At 42.6% G+C, this 22,930-nt stretch overlaps 1 protein-coding gene across 6 annotated transcripts in view; it reads right to left on the reverse strand.

The window, feature by feature from the left end:
• Window positions 1–22,930, reverse strand: part of TBC1D4 (TBC1 domain family member 4) — a 90,922-nt gene that overhangs the window by 7,872 nt on the left and 60,120 nt on the right. For 3 of the 6 annotated variants that reach the window (XM_035114245.2, XM_035114246.2, XM_060273327.1), the window contains exons 10-16: window positions 22,506–22,732; window positions 17,261–17,410; window positions 11,124–11,284; window positions 8,069–8,278; window positions 3,526–3,684; window positions 2,831–2,989; window positions 351–595 (exon numbers count right to left, since the gene is read on the reverse strand). In XM_035114245.2, the coding sequence (XP_034970136.2) occupies window positions 351–595; window positions 2,831–2,989; window positions 3,526–3,684; window positions 8,069–8,278; window positions 11,124–11,284; window positions 17,261–17,410; window positions 22,506–22,732 (1,311 nt within the window). The remainder of the gene's footprint in view (window positions 1–350; window positions 596–2,830; window positions 2,990–3,525; window positions 3,685–8,068; window positions 8,279–11,123; window positions 11,285–17,260; window positions 17,411–22,505; window positions 22,733–22,930) is intronic. The other 3 variants (XM_060273325.1, XM_035114248.2, XM_060273326.1) reach the window with 2 other exon arrangements.

Consider the following 22,930-nt stretch of genomic DNA (forward strand, 5'->3'; position numbering starts at 1 on the left):
ATCTGAGTGTCCGGGCTGAACAATGGGGGTGGAGACGCTCCTTCAGGTATATAGGACCGAGGCCGTTTAGGCCTTTAAATATTTGGCAGCAGAGTATGCGGTGAATAGTGTAAACTCCTGAGATGGCTGAGAAAAACACAGGGAAGAGAACTGCCCAACAAGCCAATGGGAACTTTTAAGGGACAATAAAGGAAACAGTGGTAAGAGAGGTTGTACTGAGTACAACGAGAGATCAGAAACCAAAGGAAAGCAGGTGGCAGGCCACATTTAGTTCATGAGCCTTCTGCAATCCTGCCTCCAACTCCCAGTGTAACACCTTTCTCCCAAGCGGAAGCCTATTTCTGCCTTACCTGTAGCGACATCATGTCCGGCCTGTACTGCTTCCGGAAGCCGAGGTCGTACATGAGGAATTTGAGCATTTCGAAGGCTTGTTCTTCGCTCATGTGGAGCAGCAGAACCCCAGCTACAAAGCTGATACCTTGGCAGTAGCCCACCTCCTTGTCCAGCAAGGAATAAGCTTTCAGAAGATTGAAGAGGGAGAGCTGCCCTGCTCCTAACTGAGCAGAGAAGTAAGGATGTGTTGGGAAGGTCCTTCCTGGTGCAGAGAGAGAGAGAGAGATAGATAACAGTGTATGTAATCATTTGGGAAGCCAGCCATAAGTGTAACTGACTGGCTTCCAAAGTGATTGCTTACACACACATACACAGATATAACCCTTGTACAAATAAATTAAAAAATTCCTTCCAGTAGCACCTTAGAGACCAACTAAGTTTGTCATAGGTATGAGCTTTCGTGTGCATGCACACTTCTTCAGGTATCTGAAGAAGTGTGCATGCACACAAAAGCTCATACCTATGACAAACTTAGTTGGTCTCTAAGGTGCTACTGGAAGGAATTTTTTTATTCTGTTTTGACTGCGTCAGACCAACACGGCTACCTACCTGTAACCTTGTACAAATGGGAAGCTTTTGCCACACTTCCTAACCACGGGCAACAGTCAACTAAGTTTTACTCAGAGCAAACCCATTGAAATCAATGGACCTAACTTAGTTGGGTTCGTTATTTTAAATGGGTCTACTCTGAGTAAACCTTCATTAACTACCACCCCACTGTCCACCAGCGACAGAATGTTAAACTTCTCTTTCATCTCTCGGCAGGACTTAGAAGCCTCCCTCTCTCTTGGTTCCTTACGCTGTGCTACTCCTGGGCCGTGGTCATGAGAAGTGTGAAAATGAACCACCCTAAGCAAATGAAAAGCGGGGTGCTTATTACTGGGGGCAGTTTCCAGGCATAACAACTGGTAGCCATAAAACAATAAATGTAAGCATGCTGCAAGATTTGGGTGCCACAGCAGAAGCACAGAACTGAACACTAGGCACAAAATTCAGGTTCCCAGAAAAAAAACTCTCTTCTTTTTTGAACGTGGCTAAAATATGCAGCAGCATGTTTGCAGATAGTGCCACCTAACGTTTCAGAAACCGGGGGTGGGGGGTGGGGTGGCTGAATAAGACTTCAAGGAATAAAGAGCAGGTCTTCAGTGCTCACATAGTTCTTTACCTGGTGGCTAGCAAAGCAAAAATGAATTTATGCACAATAAGAGGTGTTACGCTGGTACTTCACTTGTACAGTGGTACCTCGGGTTAAGAACTTAATTTGTTTGGGAGACTTCATGACCAGAGGGAAGAGTCGGTGGTAGAAGATTGGAAGAAATTTAAATTCGCAATATTGGAAATGTTTAATATAAGATTTGGAAGTACAGTCGTACCTCGGGTTACGACCACCTCGGTTTGCGAACAGTTCGGGTTACGAACTGCGCAAACCCGGAAGTGTTTTCGCCGCGCGCGCGTGATCTGCGCATGCGCAAAGCGCGAAAATCGCGCTTTGCGCATGCGCAAAATGGCGGCGCCCATTGCGTTCGGTTTACGAACTATTCGGGTTACGAACTGCGATCCGGAACGGATCGCGTTCGTAACCCGAGGTATTACTGTACATGGAGGTTGTAGAGGAAGATTTGTAGAGGTTTTATTGCTTTTTTTAGAATTGAAATGTTTGTTAAGGAAGTAATAAGAGGTGAAATATGTTAGTCAAGGTAAAAATAAGATGAGTTGAAGTATGATATAGAAATTACTAGGGATGATATACAATGAAATGCAGTTAGGAGGGACATGAGGAAGTCAACCATGTCAGAACATATGAATGATAAATATGGCTTGTTTTTTTCTTATTTTTGTGTTTTATGTGATTCTTTGTATTTTATATGTTTTTTTCAGTTTTATAAAATCAATATATATATATATATATATATATATATATATATATATATATATATATATATATATATTAAAAGAACTTAATTCGTTCCGGAGGTCCATTCTTAACCTGAAACTGTTCTTAACCTGAGGTACCACTTTAGCTAATGGGGACTCCCGCTGCCACCGCCGCACGATTTCTGTTCTCATCCTGAGGTAAAGTTATTTAGGGAGGCTTTTAATGTTTAATTGTTTTATTTCATTTTTCTGTTGTAAGCCACCCAGAGTGGCTGGGGAAACCCAGCCAGATGGGCGGGGTATAAATAATAAACTATTATTATTATTATTATTATATTATTATTATTATTATTATTATTATTATTATTATTATTATTATTATTAACCCGAGATACTACTTCAGGGCTAGCAGAGTCTGTAATCTGAAGCGTCTGTAACCTGAGGTAGCACTGTACAATTTATACAATTTGTAGAACCGGATTAACTTGGAACAAGTCCCCTCTCCCACCCCGCCTCCAACCTGTTCATGACCTAAAGTCCTGACTATGAAAAAAAAAGTTACCTAGGTCTACAAGGATCGCATGTTGCTGAGCTGTCAGCTGTTTCAGGAGTTCTTTGTAAGAGATGTCAGGCGGTTGCTGTTTATTTGGTAGCCGGTGCCTTACGCGATGCTGCACAGCAAGAAATTGCCATATTTCTCCCCGGCGACTTTTGGGAACCCCTGGACACAGAAGATATAAAACAAAATTATTCAGGGGGTTGTGCAGTGGTTTAATAGAGTTCACTACAAATATAAAGATGACCCATTTCTAATTTATAACCATTAGGGTCATTATTTTGAACTTCTACACACACTGTTCCACATGAACACTTTCAACATCTCATTTATTGCAGCCTCACAACGGGGCAAAAAGTGGGATCCTTTTGCCGGCCCAGTGACATTCTCCAGGAGCCTCAGAATTTTCAGACCTATTTTCTGAGCTTTAGGGAAATAGTTTACTTTTCCACCCAAACTCAAGCGGCGCTCTCCCTTTCTCTAGTTATAGCCCAGTAATCGTTATTTGTCCGCCACTCCTTTCCCAAGAGTCAAAGGGACTATAATTGCCCAGTTTTCAACTGGAAATGCAAGGCAACGAAAGCAAGGAAAAATCACCAGGAAAATGTCATTGCTTTGCATCAGGCTCATTCATTGCATATGGTGGTGTTCAGACAGATGGAAAATGCAAGGTCTCAAAAAAAAAATGCACTCAAAATTACCATCTTTCAGAGTTGCATGGATATCTTCCATGTCACATCTGATTTTGGCTCTGCAATTCAACAGCTTCTTATCCCAGATATTGATAGTGTCTTTCTGACAAGTACCAACTTCCTCATAGTCCAGCTTAACCTTTCTGGACTGGAGCTCATCTCTGCTTGCTGCAAGAGAGAACACAAGGCACAGACCATTTTAGACGATGGACCACAGATCAGCATTTAATGCCATGTATGTCTGGCATGTGGGACTCGGGTGGCGCTGTGGGTTGAACCACAGAGCCTAGGCCTTGCCGATCAGAAGGTCGGCGGTTCAAATCCCTGCGACGGGGTGAGCTCCCGTTGCTCGGTCCCTGCTCCTGCCAACCTAGCAGTTCGAAAGCACGTCAAAGTGCAAGTAGATAAAATAGGTAAGGTAAACAGGGTTTCCGTGTGCTGCTCTGGTTCGCCAGAAGTGGCTTAGTCATGCTGGCCACATGACCTGGAAGCTGTACGCCGGCTCCCTCGGCCAATAAAGCGAGATGAGCGCCGCAACCCCAGAGTCGGTCACGACTGGACCTAATGGTCAGGGGTCCCTTTACCTTTACCTATGTCTGGCATGTAGGCCACATATCAATTTATGTCACGTGGACCATCCAACAAGCCTAGGTTTAGGAAGGCATGTTTGTGGGCAGTTACACATAGTACTGTTCTCTTACTGTGCATAAGCTCTGCACACTTACAGCCTTGTACAACCAGCTCTTAAACTAAAGCTGTAGAAAGTTCGGTAAGACTCAATAATAAATAGCAGAAGACTTTCTTAAAACCTGTGGGAAGGTGAGAACATGCACTCAGCTGTCTCCCCTGCGCCATGGTTCACAATGTGATCCTGTCTTAAAGCTAATCATTAGATTTGGTGGAGTTGCAAAGAACATGGCGCTTGAATAGATGGAAGCAGCACATGCAAGACGTAAAGCTACAATTCCATCACTCAAACTGTGAAAGATGAAGTACTATTCTGCTATCTGCAGGTGATTCAAACAGTGGCTTACTTACAAGGAGGGGAAGAAAAGATTTTCCTTACGTGCATCTTACCTTCTATAAAAGAAAACATAATTCAAGCTTCCTCGACAGCATTAAGAAGAATAGGAAGTATTTTTATTAGCATTTTGTCAACAAATTTCATCTGATGATGAATAAGCAAAGAGGGTGTACGGGCAGGAATAAATTGCACAAAGGCAGGAGTGAAATCTGCTGCAACTTCCTTTATCAACTTAGCTCTCTGTGCGTGGGAAGGTGAGGAAGAAGGGAGGCAGGTTTATACGTTGCCTCAGCCATCGAACGAGGCAATGTTAAATGTTATGTGAAATAGCAAAGAATTTGAAGCTGATGCAAATCAACCAGCTGAAACACACTGATTAGAAACTTCCACTCAAGCAGAATTCCCAGTACCACAGATTACGAGGCATTTCTATCTACATTTTCTTCACAACCATCTCTGCTAAATGGTGTATGATGCAGGTGCCCATATGCACCTCCTAGACAGTTCAAATAAGCTAAAAATAAATAAGTGAAACAAACAAAGTCCAAAATCTGCGGTAATGTTTGAAAAGCTGAGTGTCCCATTTAAGGGCCTGCTTATCTCTCAGCCACCTCATTAGAGCTGAAGATATATGAGTGTGTGTGTGTGTGTGTGTGTGTGTGTGTGTGTGAGAGCGAGAGCGAGAGCGAGAGCGAGAGCGAGAGCGAGAGCGAGAGCGAGAGCGAGAGAGAGAGAGAGAGAGAGAGAGAGAGAGAGACTGCAGAATCAGGGACCGGCAGCCGTGTGACACCGGAAGTTGCGTCGACGTAACTTACGGTGTCGCTTTGCCCTTCTATGGGCACCAAAAATGGCCGCCGCCGGCTTCAAAAGTCGCTTGTACGCATGTCAGGAAGTGCGTCGACGCAACGTCCGGTGTCGCTCCGCCCATCTATGGGCACAAAAAATGGCTGCCACCAACACCGGAAGTCGCGTCTATGCACTTCTGGACATGCGTAGATGCGACGTTTGAAGCCGACGGTGGCCATTTTTGGTGCCCATAGAAGGGCAAATCGGAAAGAAAAAAAATGGCCGCCGGCAGGAGAAAATAATAGAGAAAAATGGGAGACGAAGTGATGCGGGGGATAACCGGGAAAAGGTAAGTATAATTGGGGTTTTCCCGGAGAAAACGGGGTACTTGGCAGCTATGCAACACATACAAACTCCCAATTTTCTCCACATAGAAAAAAACCCAGGATGTTAGGAGTGGGTGGGCCCAGCACTGATCACCCTCAGTACATACAATAAGTTGCAAAAGATTTGATTTTCAGCTTCACCACTAGATTCTGCTGAATTTATAAGGTGGCTCGGATATTTTGTGCACGCTAAGAGAGTGACATTCCAGAGGCAATGTTCAAAGGACATTCGTTTAAAGCCTCCTACCCTTGAGAAAACCTTTCCACATCATTTTTGTGTGCCATAGAACACTTTCATAGAACAGAGGATGTTAGGACTCACGTGGAATGATGGGACATTGCAATGCCCTGTATGAAATGACAGTTTGCCCCAGGGTGGATAAAAATCAATGATTTTTTTTTAAAAGATTTTTTTATTTAAATCAATTTTTTTAAAATAAAATGCTTTTTGAGGAAAATATATTACCATCCAAAGGTTATTCCATCATGAAATAAAGATTAGTTTTTTAATTATGTAGAATAACGTTGTATATGTTTGATTTTTTGGGTAAATATATTCCATTAATCCATTCACAATGTCATGCTCTTCCAGAGGTTTTTGTAAGATTATTGGGCAGTTTCTCTGCCTACAAGATATTATCACAGATGCTTGGTTTACTTTTGCAGTTCTCAAAACTGAATTTGACTCAGCAGAGATCACATGCCTCTTCTTCATAGAAAAAATGTTATAACATGAACAGAGTTGAGAAAAAGACCTTAATCCTATTGTTCTACAAACCTATGAATACAGAATCAACCCCTTCAGTGCTAAGTTTCAAGAAGTTCAATGAATAGAATAGAAACAATATTTTTCTGATTGTTTGGAGTGGACAGTATTTAAGTTTTTCATGTGTAGCCTGGGCTGACAGTCTAAGTTTCTTAAAATATATACATTTTGGTTTTGTTTAGCCAAATTAGTTAACAAACATGGATGTTTGTTTAAGCAAATAACATATGCTGTAATGTTATTGTTTCAGTTGAATAAATCTATTTAAATTGCTATTATTAAGGTAATGATTATTTTTCTCCTTCCTAAGTACAACAGTAAAGTTGTCCAAATATGAATGATTAACCTATTAAACTGGGGATAAAAAAAACTAATATGAAAAGTTGTTATTCTAAAAATCTTCATCTACTTGCATATTAAAGTTATACCAGCAAGAATTAGTCTTTATGTAGAAAACTATGATTTAAATCAAGCCTTACTGACTAGTGATTTAAGTCGTGAGTTAAATCATGATTTAAATCAGTTTGATTTAAATCAAATCCACCCTGGTTTGCCCTAACTTATGCACCAAATTACCCTTTTTGCCTGCGCATTGATGGCAAAGAGCAAAAACAGGTAGTCAAGTTTCCCTAAAGGGAGCCAGGCAATGCTGATCTCCTTGGCCAACTCCTGAAGAACACAGCTGAAAACTACTGTGCTAGCAAGAGAACAGAAAGGAGCAGAGAGTCTAGCCAGAAGGAGAATGTACAACAATAAAACAATTGGTGATACAATGACTACTGCAGTCGACACAAGACAACACCCCCGGTTTAAAAAAACTGAAGGACCTCGTCCACTTTCTATGCTCCTCCCGATGGAAACATGCGGATGGGGAAAGATATGCCCCTGCTTTAAGTCATTTACATACTGTCTTCTCTTGTATATTATTTACTACAGAGCTCAATGACTAAGCTCTTTAGCGACGAAACGTCGGATTACCGGAACGAAGTCATAAAATCTATTTTGGAAAGGGAAGAAATGAGCACTGAACCACTGATATATATTACCAGCGAAGTCTTTATTACTGTGTTTGCTATTGTTTAAGTTAAAACCAGTTTGGGAAAGAAACTGCTTTTGTCATTTTTATGGACGTTTATTGGTTTATTGTTTGTTTGCAGGTAGCTGCCTTGGCGAGATTATCTTGTGCCAATTGGAGAGCAAAAGTGGCAGGAAGGAAAGAACGGCAGCAAGGGCTGTGAAGCTGGAGGCAAAATTGGAAGCAGGGACTGCCTATCATCTTATAGATAAAGGAAAATAAACATAGTTTTAAGGTGTTGAACTGTTAACAGGGATCGCAGGTCCCACCAGACCCAAAAGCCATGCAGGATGGGCTTGCCATTTGCTTAAACAGTTTTTTTCTTAATTTTGTGACGCATACTGAAAACCTTTATATTAAAGGACGACATGTAAGCCCATGAAATTTGCCAGTCGCACAACACTATTTCATTAGCTACTTCTGCTTCAAGTTGCGCAGGGAATTTGTTAACTGATCCCTGGGATGTCCATGCCTGGAAGGCAGAGCAACCATTCTTTATCTTAACCTTCACTAACCTTCCAATTTCTGGTTTTCCTTTTCCATTCGAAGGAGCAGAATTTGCTGATGGATGGCTTTTCTCCACAGACTCTGCAGCTCTTCAGAGTTCTTTTTCTCCCCAGTCTTATCTTGAAGATCATCGTTTTGCAATATGGAAACAAGGGGGTCTTCATCAAAAGATCGCGCAAGAGGAGACAGCGGCAACAATTCATTTACATCACCTCCATCTGCAAAATATTGCTGCATTAGCCATGGATTTATTAAACACTATTTGAGAGTTCTAGTATGGCGGCAGAAATATGCATGAACATCCACCATTAGGATTTTATTTATTATATTACTGCACAAGCTCACATTCACCCATCTCACTTTTCTCTCCTCTTGGGAGAGAGACCTGGGTTACTGGGGTTTGGGTTTTTTGCTTATTCTGCAGAAGTGCCATGCACATTGAAGACACTCTATAAGTAATAACAGTAGTACGTGGTATTTTTAGTCTGTGCTCCAGCACTCAGTAACATATATACTACCCTAACTGAAGCGCATGGACCTAAGGACATATTGCTACAAGCCCAATTATACCCTCATAAGAAAGCAAGACAGCATAAGAAAGCAAGACAGAGACAAGGGTGGCGCTGTGGGTTAAACCACAGAGCCTAGGGCCTGCTGATCAGAAGGCCGGCGGTTCGAATCCCTGCGACGGGGTGAGCTCCCATTGCTTGGTCCCAGCTCCTGCCAACCTAGCAGTTCGAAAGCATGTCAAAGTGCAAGTAGATAAATAGGTACAGCGGGAAGGTAAACAGCGTTTCCGTGTGCTGCTCTGGTTCACCAGAAGCGGCTTTGTCATGCTGGCCACATGACCTGGAAGCTATAAGCCGGCTCCCTCGGCCAATAACACGAGATGAGCGCCGCAACCCCAGAGTCGGTCACGACTGGACCTAATGGTCAGGGTTCCCTTTACCTTTAAGAAAGCAAGATGGAACTTTTATAACGTCACCCTGATACAGCCTAACTCTGGGTTTATTATCTCATCCAATACTGCTTCCTCATACAACAGTGAGCAAATTTGTTTTAAGATTTTTTGCATCCACAGTTTGCCCTGCTAGACAGACAGACGAGCCATTCTAACAGTCAGTGTCACCTATTGCATGTAATTTTGGAAATCAGGTGCTAATGAACATTCATCGTCTGTGGTTCTGCTGAATATAACAATCAAGTCAGAAAGTGCAAGCAGACATACATAATTCTGCAAGTTTTGTTCTCGAGAGTCAAGTGCCAGGGTTATATATTCCCTTATGAGCCGTAGACTGGCTTTGGGGAAAGACAAAAGTTGAAATGCTTGAACCCCTTTTTTCTAGCCTATGGCTTCCCTTGAATAAATACTTCCTAACTGCTAATTGCCAGATGTAATTAGTGTTCCTTTTGATTTAGCACCCAGAACTGTTACTAGAGCACTCTCCTAGCAGCAGAGCCTGTCAATATGATAACTGGATATTATCCAACTTAGGCATTGAAAGCAGTACTGCAGCAAACTTGCAATTAGCAGAAAGTTTCCTCCAGGGGCGAAACTTTGCCTATCTTAACCAAGAGTTGATCTAGCTTTGCCCAGTTGGCCTTCATTACCTGAGACAGATCTGGTGACCTGGCACACACGCAACACCTGACTTTTCCTATGCTAGGAATTTGTATTAAACAGGACACAAAGTGTTTCTAACATATTATTTTAAAACCAAGGAAAGATAGTCCATAGCATCTGATTCATAGCATCTGTAAGGCGGTATGATACAGGCCCAAATGATGCAAGGTGGTTGATAAGCACGGTGTGAAAAAAGAGGAGAGAGAAGTTTTTGTCCCTCCCTTTCAACACTAGGATTCATCCAGTTTAACTGGCTAGCAGGAGATTCAGAAGAGGCAAAAGGAAGGGATATGATATTTGCCTTGATCAGGCATCCCCAAACTGCAGCCCTCCAGATGTTTTGGCCTACACCTCCCATGATCCTTAGCTAAGAAGACCAGTGGTCAGGGATGATGGGAATTGTAGTCCAAAACATCTGGAGGGCCGAGGTTTGGGGATGCCTGGCCTTGGCGGTCCTAAATGAGGACTGGCAAATTCATGGAGGACAGGGCTACATGTAACAGTATTACCGGTAACTCTGATTGCCAGTTGCTGAGAAGCAATGACATAATGCAGGCATGGCCAAACTTGGCCCTCCAGATGTCTTGGGACTACAACTCCCATCATCCCTAGCTAACAGGACCAGTGGTCAGGGATGATGGGAATTGTAGTCCCAAAACATCTGGAGGGCCAGGTTTGGCCATGCCTGACATAATGAATTTACTTCAGGCTCTGCTTGTGGGGTTTCCAGATGCACCTGTGTATAAGGAGGATATTGGGCTAGATCAGGGTTTCCCAAACTTGGCCCTCCAGTTGTTTTAGGACTACAACTCCCATCATCCCTAGCTAGCAGGACCAGTGGTTGGGATGATGGGAACTGTAGTCCAACAACAGCTGGAGACCCAAGTTTGGGAAACCCTGGACTAGATGAACATTGGATCAGATCCTGCAGGACTCGTCTTATGTTCATTAGCCTGTTGCCACCAGACATCTCCTCTTGCACCACCCCATATGACTTCCTTAGCTGTAACTTGAGGTCAAGGCAGTGCTGGTGACAAAGATACGTTGCATAATAGAGTTGTTAACCAAATGTTACCAGGGAGGTCAGAAGGAAACATGATTCGGAAGCAGATAGGGCGAGATGTGGCCATGTGTTTCTGGAGACAACTAAAGTGGTTGCTCTTAGAACAACATGTTGAAAGATACAGGGATAGTCAATCATAGACTTGACTCTGACTTCGATAGCATACTGCCACAAAAAAAGGCCAACTAGCTGGGAAAAAACACCCATTTGGAACCCTAAAACGAAAGCTGCACCTAACAAGCATATCAATTATTCAAACTTGGGTCTTGCAGAACTTGCCCACGTCTTTTAAGAGCAGACTGGAAACTGCCGCTCTTAAACAGATGTGAAATCGAATTGTCGTTACATAAACTGCTGCCTCAGAATGAAAACTGACCTTGAAGTTGCATTGCTGAGGGGGATTTCTTCATGGGCGATGCCACCCTTAGGAAGATTCTCTGCCGCCAGGAAATCCGGCGGGGGGTAAGGGTAATTCCGCCAGCATTTAGAGAGTCGTTGCTGCACACAGAGGAGGTCCTTTTTCTTCTTTCCCCATCACTGCAGGATCAGGAGGAAAAGGCAACAGCTCAAGTCAGCATCAAGGGAGACTGAGAGAAGCCTAGGCATGGCCATGCAAAGCCAGCAGAACAGCCTTTAACACACAAAGGATTACATCATTTCAATGTAATCACCATAAGAGCGAGGCTTCCCAGATCTTTTCATTAAGGACACCGGCCTAATCTGGGCCCAAGTTTTCGCCATATTTTTGTCCTAGGCACTGTACTGTTTCTACAGCCAGAAACCTGGAAGTTTATCCACAAATCTCCAACAAGTTTTTTGTAAGTCCCATACAATTTTGGAATCTATGAATACAGTATTTAGAGTTGCGGCAAACTATGTTGCACATTGCATGTCTATTAGAAGAAGGAAAACTGTATATAACCGAACCTTCATTATCAAAATCGGGAGTAGACCCTCATGTCCATATATCTGTAATCTAAGCTAAAAATGCTATTGATCTCAACTTCTAGGTTACCTGAAGATTAACAATTGCTTTAGGCTTTCTGGATAGGTAAGGCTATACAGCACAAGGCACTTGACGTGAAGGTCCAAACAAGCATATTAAGTCTCTCTTTTTCAAATTGCATCCACATTCCACGAGGCTTGTATGTGCATGAAAGCAAATGAATATAGCCAAACACAGAATTACAAAGACTGCATTACAAAAGAGGAAGAAGTGGGCTTTCAGAGAAAACCCTCTAAACTCTCTCAAAATGCATTGCATTATTGTGGCATTATAGTGACAAAATAGTATTGTGACAAAAAGTATACAGAAAGCCTTATTTGACAATCTGAAATATTTTACATACATAGCAAGTGGGCGTGAGACAGTTTTTATATAAATAATGCACCGAGAAAGAACTATTTCGACCTCTTTTGTTGCCCCCACACTCATCACTAAAATGTTAATTTCTAAACAGGATAGCCATAGATGCTCCCTATTGTGCAAAAACTGAGCTCAGATCAATGAATGCTGTGTAATATGTCCTCCCTTTAATTTTCTGATCCCAAGTAACCTAGTTTTCCAAGCAGGTAGCAAATGTAGGTCTTTGCTAGGTTTTTTAAAAAATGGTTTCAGCAAGAAATGGCAAAATCCCCTAGAGCTTGGCAAGAGCAGTTTCTTGGGGAGCGGGGGGGGGGGGGGAGGGGGGAGTAGTACTATCAACTTTTGCTTGTAAAGTATACCAGCAGCTTTAGAGTGAAACAAATGCAAGTAAGACTGCCTTCTGAAAGTGAAATGTGTTTATCGTTTCCCTACATTTTAATAATAAAAAAACACCCTACATTGAAGCTCCAACCTAGTCCTTTTACTTTAGAGATTGCTTTCACAAGCACACATCACAGTTCCCATCACAAATAAAAAGGACTTCCATTAACCCATACTAAACCCATCTAAGTTTTAATGCCCCTTCTTAAGAGCCAAAGCAGGATAAAAGTAACCAAATCAAAACTGCAAAGAAAACCATCGTTCAGTTTCTCACTTTGTATTTTTACTCTTAAGCTGATGACAAATTGTGAAACGTCAGAAAGAAATTAGCAAAACCCTTAAAACTACCTGGTTGGCCATGAACCCCATCTCCATTTAGCCGGCTGTGAGATCGTGTGAAGTTTGCCTCTACTTCTGCAAACTTTTACAGGAAGAAAAAAGGTTCTTTTAGAACGATCTGGTACCAAAACCACACTGCAATTACGAAAGCCCTTTTTTAATTCCTTCTTCAAGTTTCATCAGCATAAGCACTGAGCTTCTCCAAATAAATGCAGGGGATTTCCTAAGCAACAAGAGCAACAAGCTCTAGATTTCTTGGTAGCACAGTTCCACAACCGTCTTTCGAAAATAATTCTCCCTTATTGCGTTCACAACTGGAGCATTTTTGAATTTTAATCCGCAAGCCATAACTCACCCAAAAGTAAATCTTTAGAGCTGCAGCATATGAAAAATTTGCATTGTCTCTCAGCTTTGCTTTCGGTTCAACTTCTCCTTTCCTTTGAAGGAAAACAGAAAACTAAAAGGGAAATTCACGCCTTAGCCTGTGTACCTACTCAATGATGTTAGCTGGGAAATGAAAACACACCCACCCAATGAATAGAAAAGAGCAGCTCAGATGCTTGCGCCTTTACTGTGTCCTAAGGCTGAAAAATTCCTATCAGTTTTAATCCTCTGATGGGTTGACTATGATGTTGCTTATCTCTCTCTGTATTACTCTGAATTACAGAAGACCCCACACCCAATTTTCCTGCTTGCCCTAAAAGTGCAAGAAAAAAACCTAAGCCAGATAGATAGATAGATAGATAGATAGATAGATAGATAGATAGATAGATAGATAGATAGATGTATTTCCTACTGATGAAATGTCTGAAATATTAAGAAACTATGGCCTGCCAATGAACTGGGAGTGCTCATGACTTAAGTCCGTCACTAACAGTGATAACCTGTTATGCACAGTAGGAGCAATAAGAGACCATAGAACAACAGAAATGTGGAGTTGGAAGGGATCCCGAGGGTCATCTAGTCCAACCCCCTGCAATACAGGAATGTTTTGCTCAACGTGGGGCTCGAACCCATGACCCTAGAGTAAGAGCCTCGCGCTCTGCCGACTAAGCTAGGAAGATGAGGCCAAGATGTTCCTCCCCACAGAAATATTTAGTAAAAAGAGGCCAAGATCAGGATGAGAACAGTAAAGGGTTTCCTCTGCCAGGTGGGTGAATTTTAGCTGATAGTTGTAAGATAACACAGATAAAAAGAGAACCTCTTAAAAGTAGGGCTATAGCCAGATTAAAGAAGCCTTAGTCCACTAATTTGTCCATGGAGTTTTCTTGGCAAAATACTGGAGTGGGTTGCCAGTTTCATGATCATTGCAGATGGTAACTGCAGATGGTGACAGCAGTCACGAAATTAAAAGACGCCTACTTCTTGGGAGAAAAGCAATGACAAACCTAGACAGCATCTTAAAAAACAGAGACATCAACTTGCTGACAAAAGTCAGTATAGTTAAAGCTATGGTTTTCCCAGTAGTGATGTATGGAAGTGAGAGCTGGACCATAAAGAAGGCTGATCGCAGAAGAATTTATGCTTTTGAATTATGGTGCTGGAGGAGACTCTTGAGAGTCCCATGGACTGCAGGAAGATCAAACCTATCCATTCTTCAGGAAATCAGCCCTGGCTGCTCACTGGAAGGACAGATCCCGAAGCTGAGGCTCCAATACTTTGGCCACCTCATGAGAAGAGAAGACTCCCTGAAAAAGACCCTGATGCTGGGAAAGATTGAGGGCACTAGGAGAAGGGGACGACAGAGGATGAGATGGTTGGACAGTGTTCTCGAAGCTACGAACATGAGTCTGACCAAACTGTGGGAGGCAGTGGAAGACAAGAGTGCCTGGCGTGCTCTGGTCCATGGGGTCACGAAGAGTCGGACACGACTAAACAACAACAACAACAACAAAGTCCACTAATTTAGGAGATACAGTTGATCAATTAAATCTGCATATAGTTGCCTACAGTAAATTTTAAAGAAAGACACATGCATGATATGTGTTATCTTATAAGAGGCATTCCTCACACAGAAAAGAATGGTGCATGTTGCCGATGGCATTTAAGCACTTCCATTAGAAAGGTAATTTTAATAGCTCTGCTGCCTCCTTCAGCCATCCGACAGTGCTTTAACTGCTTAAAATCAGGAACAACATTGCTGCTCCTATTAAAACCTGCATCAACCAGAATGCTAACACCCATTAATTGTTTACAAAGGTCATTGTGGTTTCAAACTTACAAAATAAAGAGATAAGGGCAACGGTTTGTTATTGAAGTCGCCACAGCCAACAGCTGAAAAATCTTGAGATGGGCATTTGAAAGCGAATGACCTTGGCGTGAAAGGGGCGCTGGCTAGGTGTACTCCAGATGTGACTTTAAAATTCTTATTTAATCACATTTTAAGTTGTAATATGGTTAAATAATAAGTTTTGGTTGCATCAGACAAACATCTGTCACTCTAATAAGATGATCTGCAGGGTGACATTTGGGTTTAGCAGGAAAGAAAGACACACCCCCGTGATATTTCTCAACTATGGTTATCGCTGTTCTTCCTGCAATGTCTATTAATTCTGTGTGAATCAGTGTGCATCACCAGCCTCCTCGACTCTGTGGCTCCAGGTCCAAAGTGACTTGCATACTCACAAGCCAGTTTGGCAAAGAACAGTACCTGAGACAAAGGGCCACAGGCATGGGCCAGTGAACACTCCGCGGGGCGTGCAGACCTCCGGTTAAATAGAACATTGCTTTGGTTCAGTAAAAATAAAATCCAAACAGAGACATTACAAGTAGGCCGAAGCACTATATCCTCCACATCAGGGACCACAGACTGCAGTGAAGCCTACACTTTCGCGAGCAGCAAAAATGGTGAAATCACCAGTTCCGAAGCCATTCAATTGCATCACCAAAGAAATGTGCCACTATTACTTTTTGATGCTTCCCTCATGCACCGGGGCTTCACAAAACCTTCATCGCCATGCTCAGAAAGTCAAGGGAAATTCACACTTGCTGTATAGGATGTGTCATTGTGTACTGAAAAGAGGGCGGGTTGGGGAATCTAAACATAGCTGCAGTGGTTGGATCGTACCAGTAGCTGGGTGCCTTCAAAATGCAAATATCCAGGTTGGCCAAAGGGAGGTCACTTCACACAGCCTATAACAAGCCTCCTTGATAGCAGGCGCTAGCAGCCCAGTGCAAATTATATTCCTCATTTAAAGCATTAAAAACAACAAAAGCATGCCATTGTTAGTCACACACGGGCAGCCTTCACATTGCCCCTGCCATACAGCACACGTTTAAGCAGCTAATTAGTAAAATACCCACTAAGATCATCAACATTGCCATTTTTTCTTCTTCTTTTTCTAAGTCCCTGGGTTATTTTCTTTACACTGTTAGCTCAGCAATAAGGGTAGTTTATTTTTTAATAATAATAATAATAAATTATTTATACCCCGCCCATCCGGCTGGGTTTCCCCAGCCACTCTGGGTGGCTTCCAACAGAAGAATCTGATACACTTCAAAAGATTGTAGTATAAAATGCCCTGCTTGTTATCATCTCCTCAAACGAACTTTACAACCATTCTGTGTGGTAAAGGAAAGGTAAAGGGACCCCTGACCATTAGGTCCAGTCGTGACTGACTCTGGGGTTGCGCGCTCATCTCGCATTATTGGCCGAGGAAGCCGGCGTATAGCTTCCAGGTCATGTGGCCAGAATGACAAAGCCGCTTCTGGCGAACCAGAGCAGCGCATGGAAACGCCGTTTACCTTCCCATCGGAGCGGTACCTATTTATCTACTTGCACTAACATGCTTTCGAACTGCTAGGTTGGCAGGAGCTGGGACCAAGCAATGAGAGCTCACCCCATCACGGGGATTCGAACTGCCGACCTTCTAATCGGCAAGCCCTAGGCTCAGTGGTTTAAACCACAGCGCCGCCCACGTCCCAATTCTGTGTGGTAGAACAAGATTATTCCCATTTTTATGGACGGGGTACTGAGGATGACAGAAAATCTATTTTATTCGAGGAATAAAAGTGCTTCCACATCAAAGTCTTGTACTAGACTACACTAGGGAGACATGCAGAGATTGTCCAGAGGAATAATTTATACGGATTTATGCAGGGGTTTGTTTTTTTAAAAAAAAATCCATCTGGGGGGGAAACAACAATCAGTATATTTAGAAACCTCATGATTTTTCACTTACTGGGTTTGGCAATGTTGATTTTTTTTTTAACACTATTTTGGCATTAGTTAGAAAAACAGTGTAGTAGTTATGCAAGACCTCTGTGCTATAACCCTCAGCAGACATTTCCAAAGAACGCTCTATTCACAGGTTTTCATGAAACAAGTGAAGTATCTCACTTAGAAGCGTGTGGCAAAAATTCTTCATCGCAAGCCGGCTGCATACGAAGTGCAAAATTGCAGGCCAGGCAGAAACCAGTGTTCTCACCTCTGGGGGAGTTCATGTTCAGACTGAGGAGATGATTTTCCTGAGCTCTGGTAAAAGCTTTTCAGGAAAGATGGGGCAGAGAAGGAAGAAGGGAGACTCGACGGCGCAGATGATTCACTCTCACTGCGAGCGCGTCGGGCAATTGTCAGCCTGACAGCAGGCGATAAGAAAAGGCGTAGAAAATGAGTTTCAGTGCAACATTTTAAAGCGTTCCCCACACTCCATACTCACCATATAAGAGGTTCAGTTAAGACCTGAATGGTAATTGCCATTATTACAGTAACAGTGTGAAAATTCAATGCATTTCAAGTTTAAGGCACCATGAAATTTTGCTGAAGTTGAGGTGGGGGGCATTTAAAGAAACCGAAAAGGTGTGTCATGTACTTGGCTTCACTTCCCTCAACCTGCAAGGTAAACTACCCCCACCTCCCCCTTTCAGGGATATACAGTACAGTGGTACCTCGACTTACAAAGACGATCCGTTCCGCGACGCTCTTCGGAAGTCGAATCCTTCGTAAGTCGAAGCGTCCATTTTGCGCATGCGCAAACTGCGCGCGCAACGAAAATAATTCCAGGTTAGCGGAATTCGTAAGTCGAAACCTTCGTAAGTCAAGGCATTCGTAAGTCGAGGTACCACTGTACTAGACCCTAAAGGTTCAGCTTTCATTAAAACTTAAGAAGTCCCAAGTCTTGTGATATACTGATAACTAAGAAAAACCACGCAAACAGTAATTCCAACAGGCACTGAAGATACCTGATCCTGATAAAAACATCAGCACCACACCTTAACTCATCCTTCTCCTTCTATAACATTGCATAGAATTTATCAATTGCCTGACATTAGAACATTTGGACAAGAAGAAAGTTCCGCTACGTGTTCCAAGGGGGCATGTGAGCTTCTGGACACACGCCTACCATTTGTGGTGGCAACTGCTTATTACTTCAGCCTACAGCATCTCAACTATGAACACAAAACAGGAAAGGGAAAGTTGCTCAGTTTTAGGTCACCTGCCTTGCATGCAAAAGGTCCCAGGTCTAGCAACCAGCATCTCTAGGTAAGGCAGCATAAAGGGGCTCCCTATGTCCCTAGGAAAACTGCCCGCTTTTTATTTGCTCTTATTCAAACTTACTGTATTGGCCCGAATATAAGCCACTATTCCACCCCCCCCACCCCCCGGCCAAATTCTGACTGTGAAAACTTAAAAGTGCGGCTTAAATTCACAACCTTACAAAAATTGGCTTTTACAATATCGCTGCTGAAACAGACATATGGTAAAACGGAACAAAAAAATGTTTTATTGCCAATTTGCAAGCTTGAGACTGTTGTGCAATTAATTCTATTGTCATTCATCACTTTCCCCGTATTTTACAATGCAGTATTGATTTTTTTATTTGCATTTACGGTGCTACAGATTTTCTTCTACATTTGTCATTTGCGGGTGTGAATGTCTGCAGAATTTTAAGGGAGCAGCTTATATTCAGGTATTGTCTCCCCCCCTCCCCTCCCTGAATTTTAAAGATGCGGCTTCTATTCGGGTGCAGCTTATATTTGGGCCAATACGGTAATAGATTCACATTCATGAGTTTACTTATGATCAGGCTTCTATAAACTCATATTGACTTATGGTTTGCCCTTCTGCAATGTACCTGCAAAGTGCTACTCTGCTACCTTGTTTTCAGGTACAAGCTTGCTTTAAATAAGAAAAACAACATTTCACCAGAATATTATTTGGGGTGGGCAAAAAGATGCTACCGGGGGGGGGGGGGGAGAATACAAAGCATGCAGTTATTTTACAGTGATAGACTCCAAAAATGGTGGAGTCGGTCAAAATAAACATGTTCTGCAGTTGGTGGGAAAACTTCAAGTATCGTCAGAATGATTTCAGGCTTTTAGAGGGTGAATCATTACAAGCCTCCACCATCAAATATTTCTGGGGCGATCGTTTTTGAGTCTACAGCATGTGCACAAAAACAACTTGCGATCAAACTGTTGAAGATTTGCTGTTTTGACTAGAAAACTTGCTGAGCAAGCAAGACAACAACTCTGCAGCAATGGGCAAATAAATGTTGTCAGCAAGTCTAACACAATTATTGTTCAAGTTTCCTGTTTCACCGCAGCACCGTAATGATTAGTGTCTGGGGGTGGGGTGGGGGGGCAAAGCAACCTAACACTAAATTCATCAGCAAAGTCAAGGTCACTTTGCTGACAGGCTACAAACTGCCAGAAGGTGTTGAGAGGTGTTAACTAACCATGGACCCAGAAGGGAGGATTAGCAACAGATACTCCTGCTGGCAAGCAGACCTACTACTAGGGGCAATTCGCCGCCAGCTGTTTGGAAAGCAGTTGCTACACAGAGCTGCAGCAACCTGCTAAACCAGGCACCCCCAAACTTCGGCCCTCCAGATGTTTTGGACTACAATTCCCATCTTCCCCGACCACTGGTCCTGTTAGCTAGGGATCATGGGAGTTGTAGGCCAAAACATCTGGAGGGCCGCAGTTTGAGGATGCCTGTGCTAAACAGTGGCAAGAACCGATACCAGTCTTTTAAGGGTGAAACAACTTGAGCAGCTTCAATCACACTGCAATCCATTGTGGATCCGGTCACAAACACTGGACGAAGCGAAGCTCAACTTGCCGATGGTGATCACCAGAGGCATTAGCACTAACCGGGAAAATAAGCAAGGGTCTCGACTGCAAGGGCTGCTGTTACAACTGGTCTGGCTGTGGGGCTGACTGTACAATTAAAAATAAATGAATAAATGGTGGTGCCAGTCATTTCAACAGAGAAATACAGTACAAAAAGGCTTGGTACATTAAACACTTGGAAAATGCCTAGATTTCTCCACCCTAGATGTTAGGGAGGGAAATCTCAGCTAGAGGTGTCCGGAACCCAGCTCATTCTTTGCACAACTCCTCTCATCTCAATTAATTTAAAAAGTGACTTGGTATTAAGGCTACACGGTTCAGGGGGGGATTATGGGAGTATTTGGAATCCAAGCCTTCATCCTGCCCTCCCAAGAGTTAAAATGGCACCACCCTGTATCTTCTCAGCAGGCCTAACAGAGCGGGTGTCAGAACATAGTGTATTGTGATTCCTCGAAATTGCATGGCCACTGTTTGCAATGGAGGCTCATGTAGACCGCAACTCACCTCTGCACATTGTTCTATGAAGCTAAGATGTTCTCCAGTTTCAAGGGGAAGTTTTGCTTAAGATTACGAATAAAACCACCTAAATTAACTGAACTTATTCTGTTTCTAGTTTTGAAGGCATTTAAGGACACTTACAGTGCAATCATTTATATGTTCAATGAGACTTCCTCCCAAGTATTGGACCACATCTTAAACACTGCAGCCGTTGCATAGGAATTATTCAATAGCTGGATGGCGACAATATCTGTATTGAGGCTCTGGCTGTTGTCTTACATGCCTTGGCCACATCCATCTTCAACGGCAGCAATGCACTGTGTGTTGTCTGCTTTTGCCAAGTGCTCAAAAGCTGGAGCCGTCGAAGAAGGCAGTGGCCAGAGCGGATGAAATGGGGGGGGGGCTTTTTTGTGAACATGTCACTCAGAAATTACTTGATACTTCCAGCTTGTTTTGAAGCCTGATCCCAAAGTGCTGGTAATAAATTATAACTCCCTAAACAGGTTGGGAATAAATAGTTAAAGGACCACCTGCTCCCATATTATCCTCCCTCTGCCCCACCGTTTTTAGAAGTGCAGTTGTTTTTGGGAATTCTTCCAGTATCAAAAGATTATACTTATTCTATATCCTTTTGAGATTAGGTGAGTTATCTCTCTGCCCCCTCTCCTGGTTGAGAGGTGCCAGAACAGTTCTGTTGCTGCTTTTGCATTGCTTAAAATCCTCATTGTTCAATGTTTGCTTCTTCTTACATAATAATATTTTTCCCCAAGATAATTAAAAGCATATTTTTTCCAACGCTGCTTTGAGAGTTATTTTGGGACAGAAAAGCACCCTAAAAAGGTTAAGTCTAAAATAAAACCATTGTATTGCAAACCCCTGAATGGTGAAAAGAGAAAGGGCTCTATAGTGCAACAAAGCACAAGACTTGAACCACTCTAGAATTTTAGACAAAACAAGGCAGATCTTCTTTTAAAGAAAACTGCTACTTGACTTTATACAAAGCACTAAAGGCCTTAAAGATTTAAATAAATGAAGTCCACGAATCAGTGGGTCCAATCGCTTTTGTGCATCTTCCGTTCATTTCAAAAGGTTTGCACAAAAGAATGAGCCATATCCAAAGAGCAGCTCCTTATACGGAACCCCTATTTGTATTTGTATTGGCTGGCTTTAGCTGCTTTCTGATTTATAAAATGTAGACCACCATAATGATAAGCACCTAATTGCTTCAGATATTTTACAGCCGTCGAATGAAAGTGTTTTCATTAACAACAACAACAACAACAACTCAATCTCTATTTGTAGGATGCAAAGCCCTACACAGGAAGAAGGCATCATCATCGTCATCATTTTTAATTTGTATACCATCTTTCTATCTTACAATACCCAAGGCGGTTTACAAGCTGAAGAAATAAAAAAGGTACATCTTATAACAATCTAATGCAGGCATCCCCAAACTTCGGCCCTCCAGATGTTTTGGACTACAATTCCCATCATCCCTGACCACTGGTCCTCTTAGCTAGGGATCATGGGAGTTGTAGGCCAAAACATCTGGAGGGGCCGCAGTTTGGGGATGCCTGATCTAATGCAATACAAAAAATGTGATAATAAAACAAAACTTTAAAATAAGCAACCCACATCAAAAAAGTAACGTTCAACAATCATTAGAACAGTATAAAATAATAATAATACCAACATACAAAAGTTAAACAGAAATCCACTCAACAATTACAATGAATAATTTCTAAACTGTAATCAATAAAACAATGGCAAGCCACAGTACATGAAATAATACAATACAAATCGAGAAGCAGAGACTAGAGGGTGGAGCAAGGCAGGTGGAAGGAGGCCTTGCCTGACGAAGTCTCTCCCCTCATAGTTCTTCCTCCTAGGACTCACTAAACTCACTGGAACTTACTATTGAGTAAAATACACTGAAGATCAGGCTGTAAACTGTTACTCTCCGGTTGCCTGCGATAGAATGAAAAACCCTGGCAACTATTCCAAGATTCTTATCCTTGTTCCATCAAAAGAAAAGGGGAAATAAAAGATATCCAGATAAGCCTACAAGATTCCTATGCAGTCACTTTGCTCAAAACTCACCTGCTATGCTCCGCAGAGTTCTGTCTCGGGAGAGGAGACTTGACACTTTGGGACCTCCCGTCTTGGAAAGTAATCCTCTTTTTGGCGCTGGACGGCGGGTGGCTAAAGGTATGAGCTCGTCTCCTGAACTGGGGAGAATCGGAATCCTCTTCGGGGAACGGCTGCCAAGCCGAGGATACAGGAGAAGTGGGGGGCGTTGTGGGAGGAGACTCCCCAGAAGAGCATTCCTGGAAGAAGTCAGCCACAGGCAGAATTAAGGTCGCCCCTTTTACACACTATAGCTACTCAGTGAGAGTAATCCCTGCAAGTTAACAAGAGAGGAGATGAAACTGAGCCTCCTCTTTCTCCTCCTGGGCAAAAAAAAAAGGAAAACAAACCCATTGTATGCTAATTAGAAACTATGCCAAACATCCTTTGCCCCTGGA

Source organism: Zootoca vivipara, chromosome 4 (genome assembly GCF_963506605.1).
Source record: "Zootoca vivipara chromosome 4, rZooViv1.1, whole genome shotgun sequence".
NCBI classification, from domain to species: domain Eukaryota; kingdom Metazoa; phylum Chordata; class Lepidosauria; order Squamata; family Lacertidae; genus Zootoca; species Zootoca vivipara.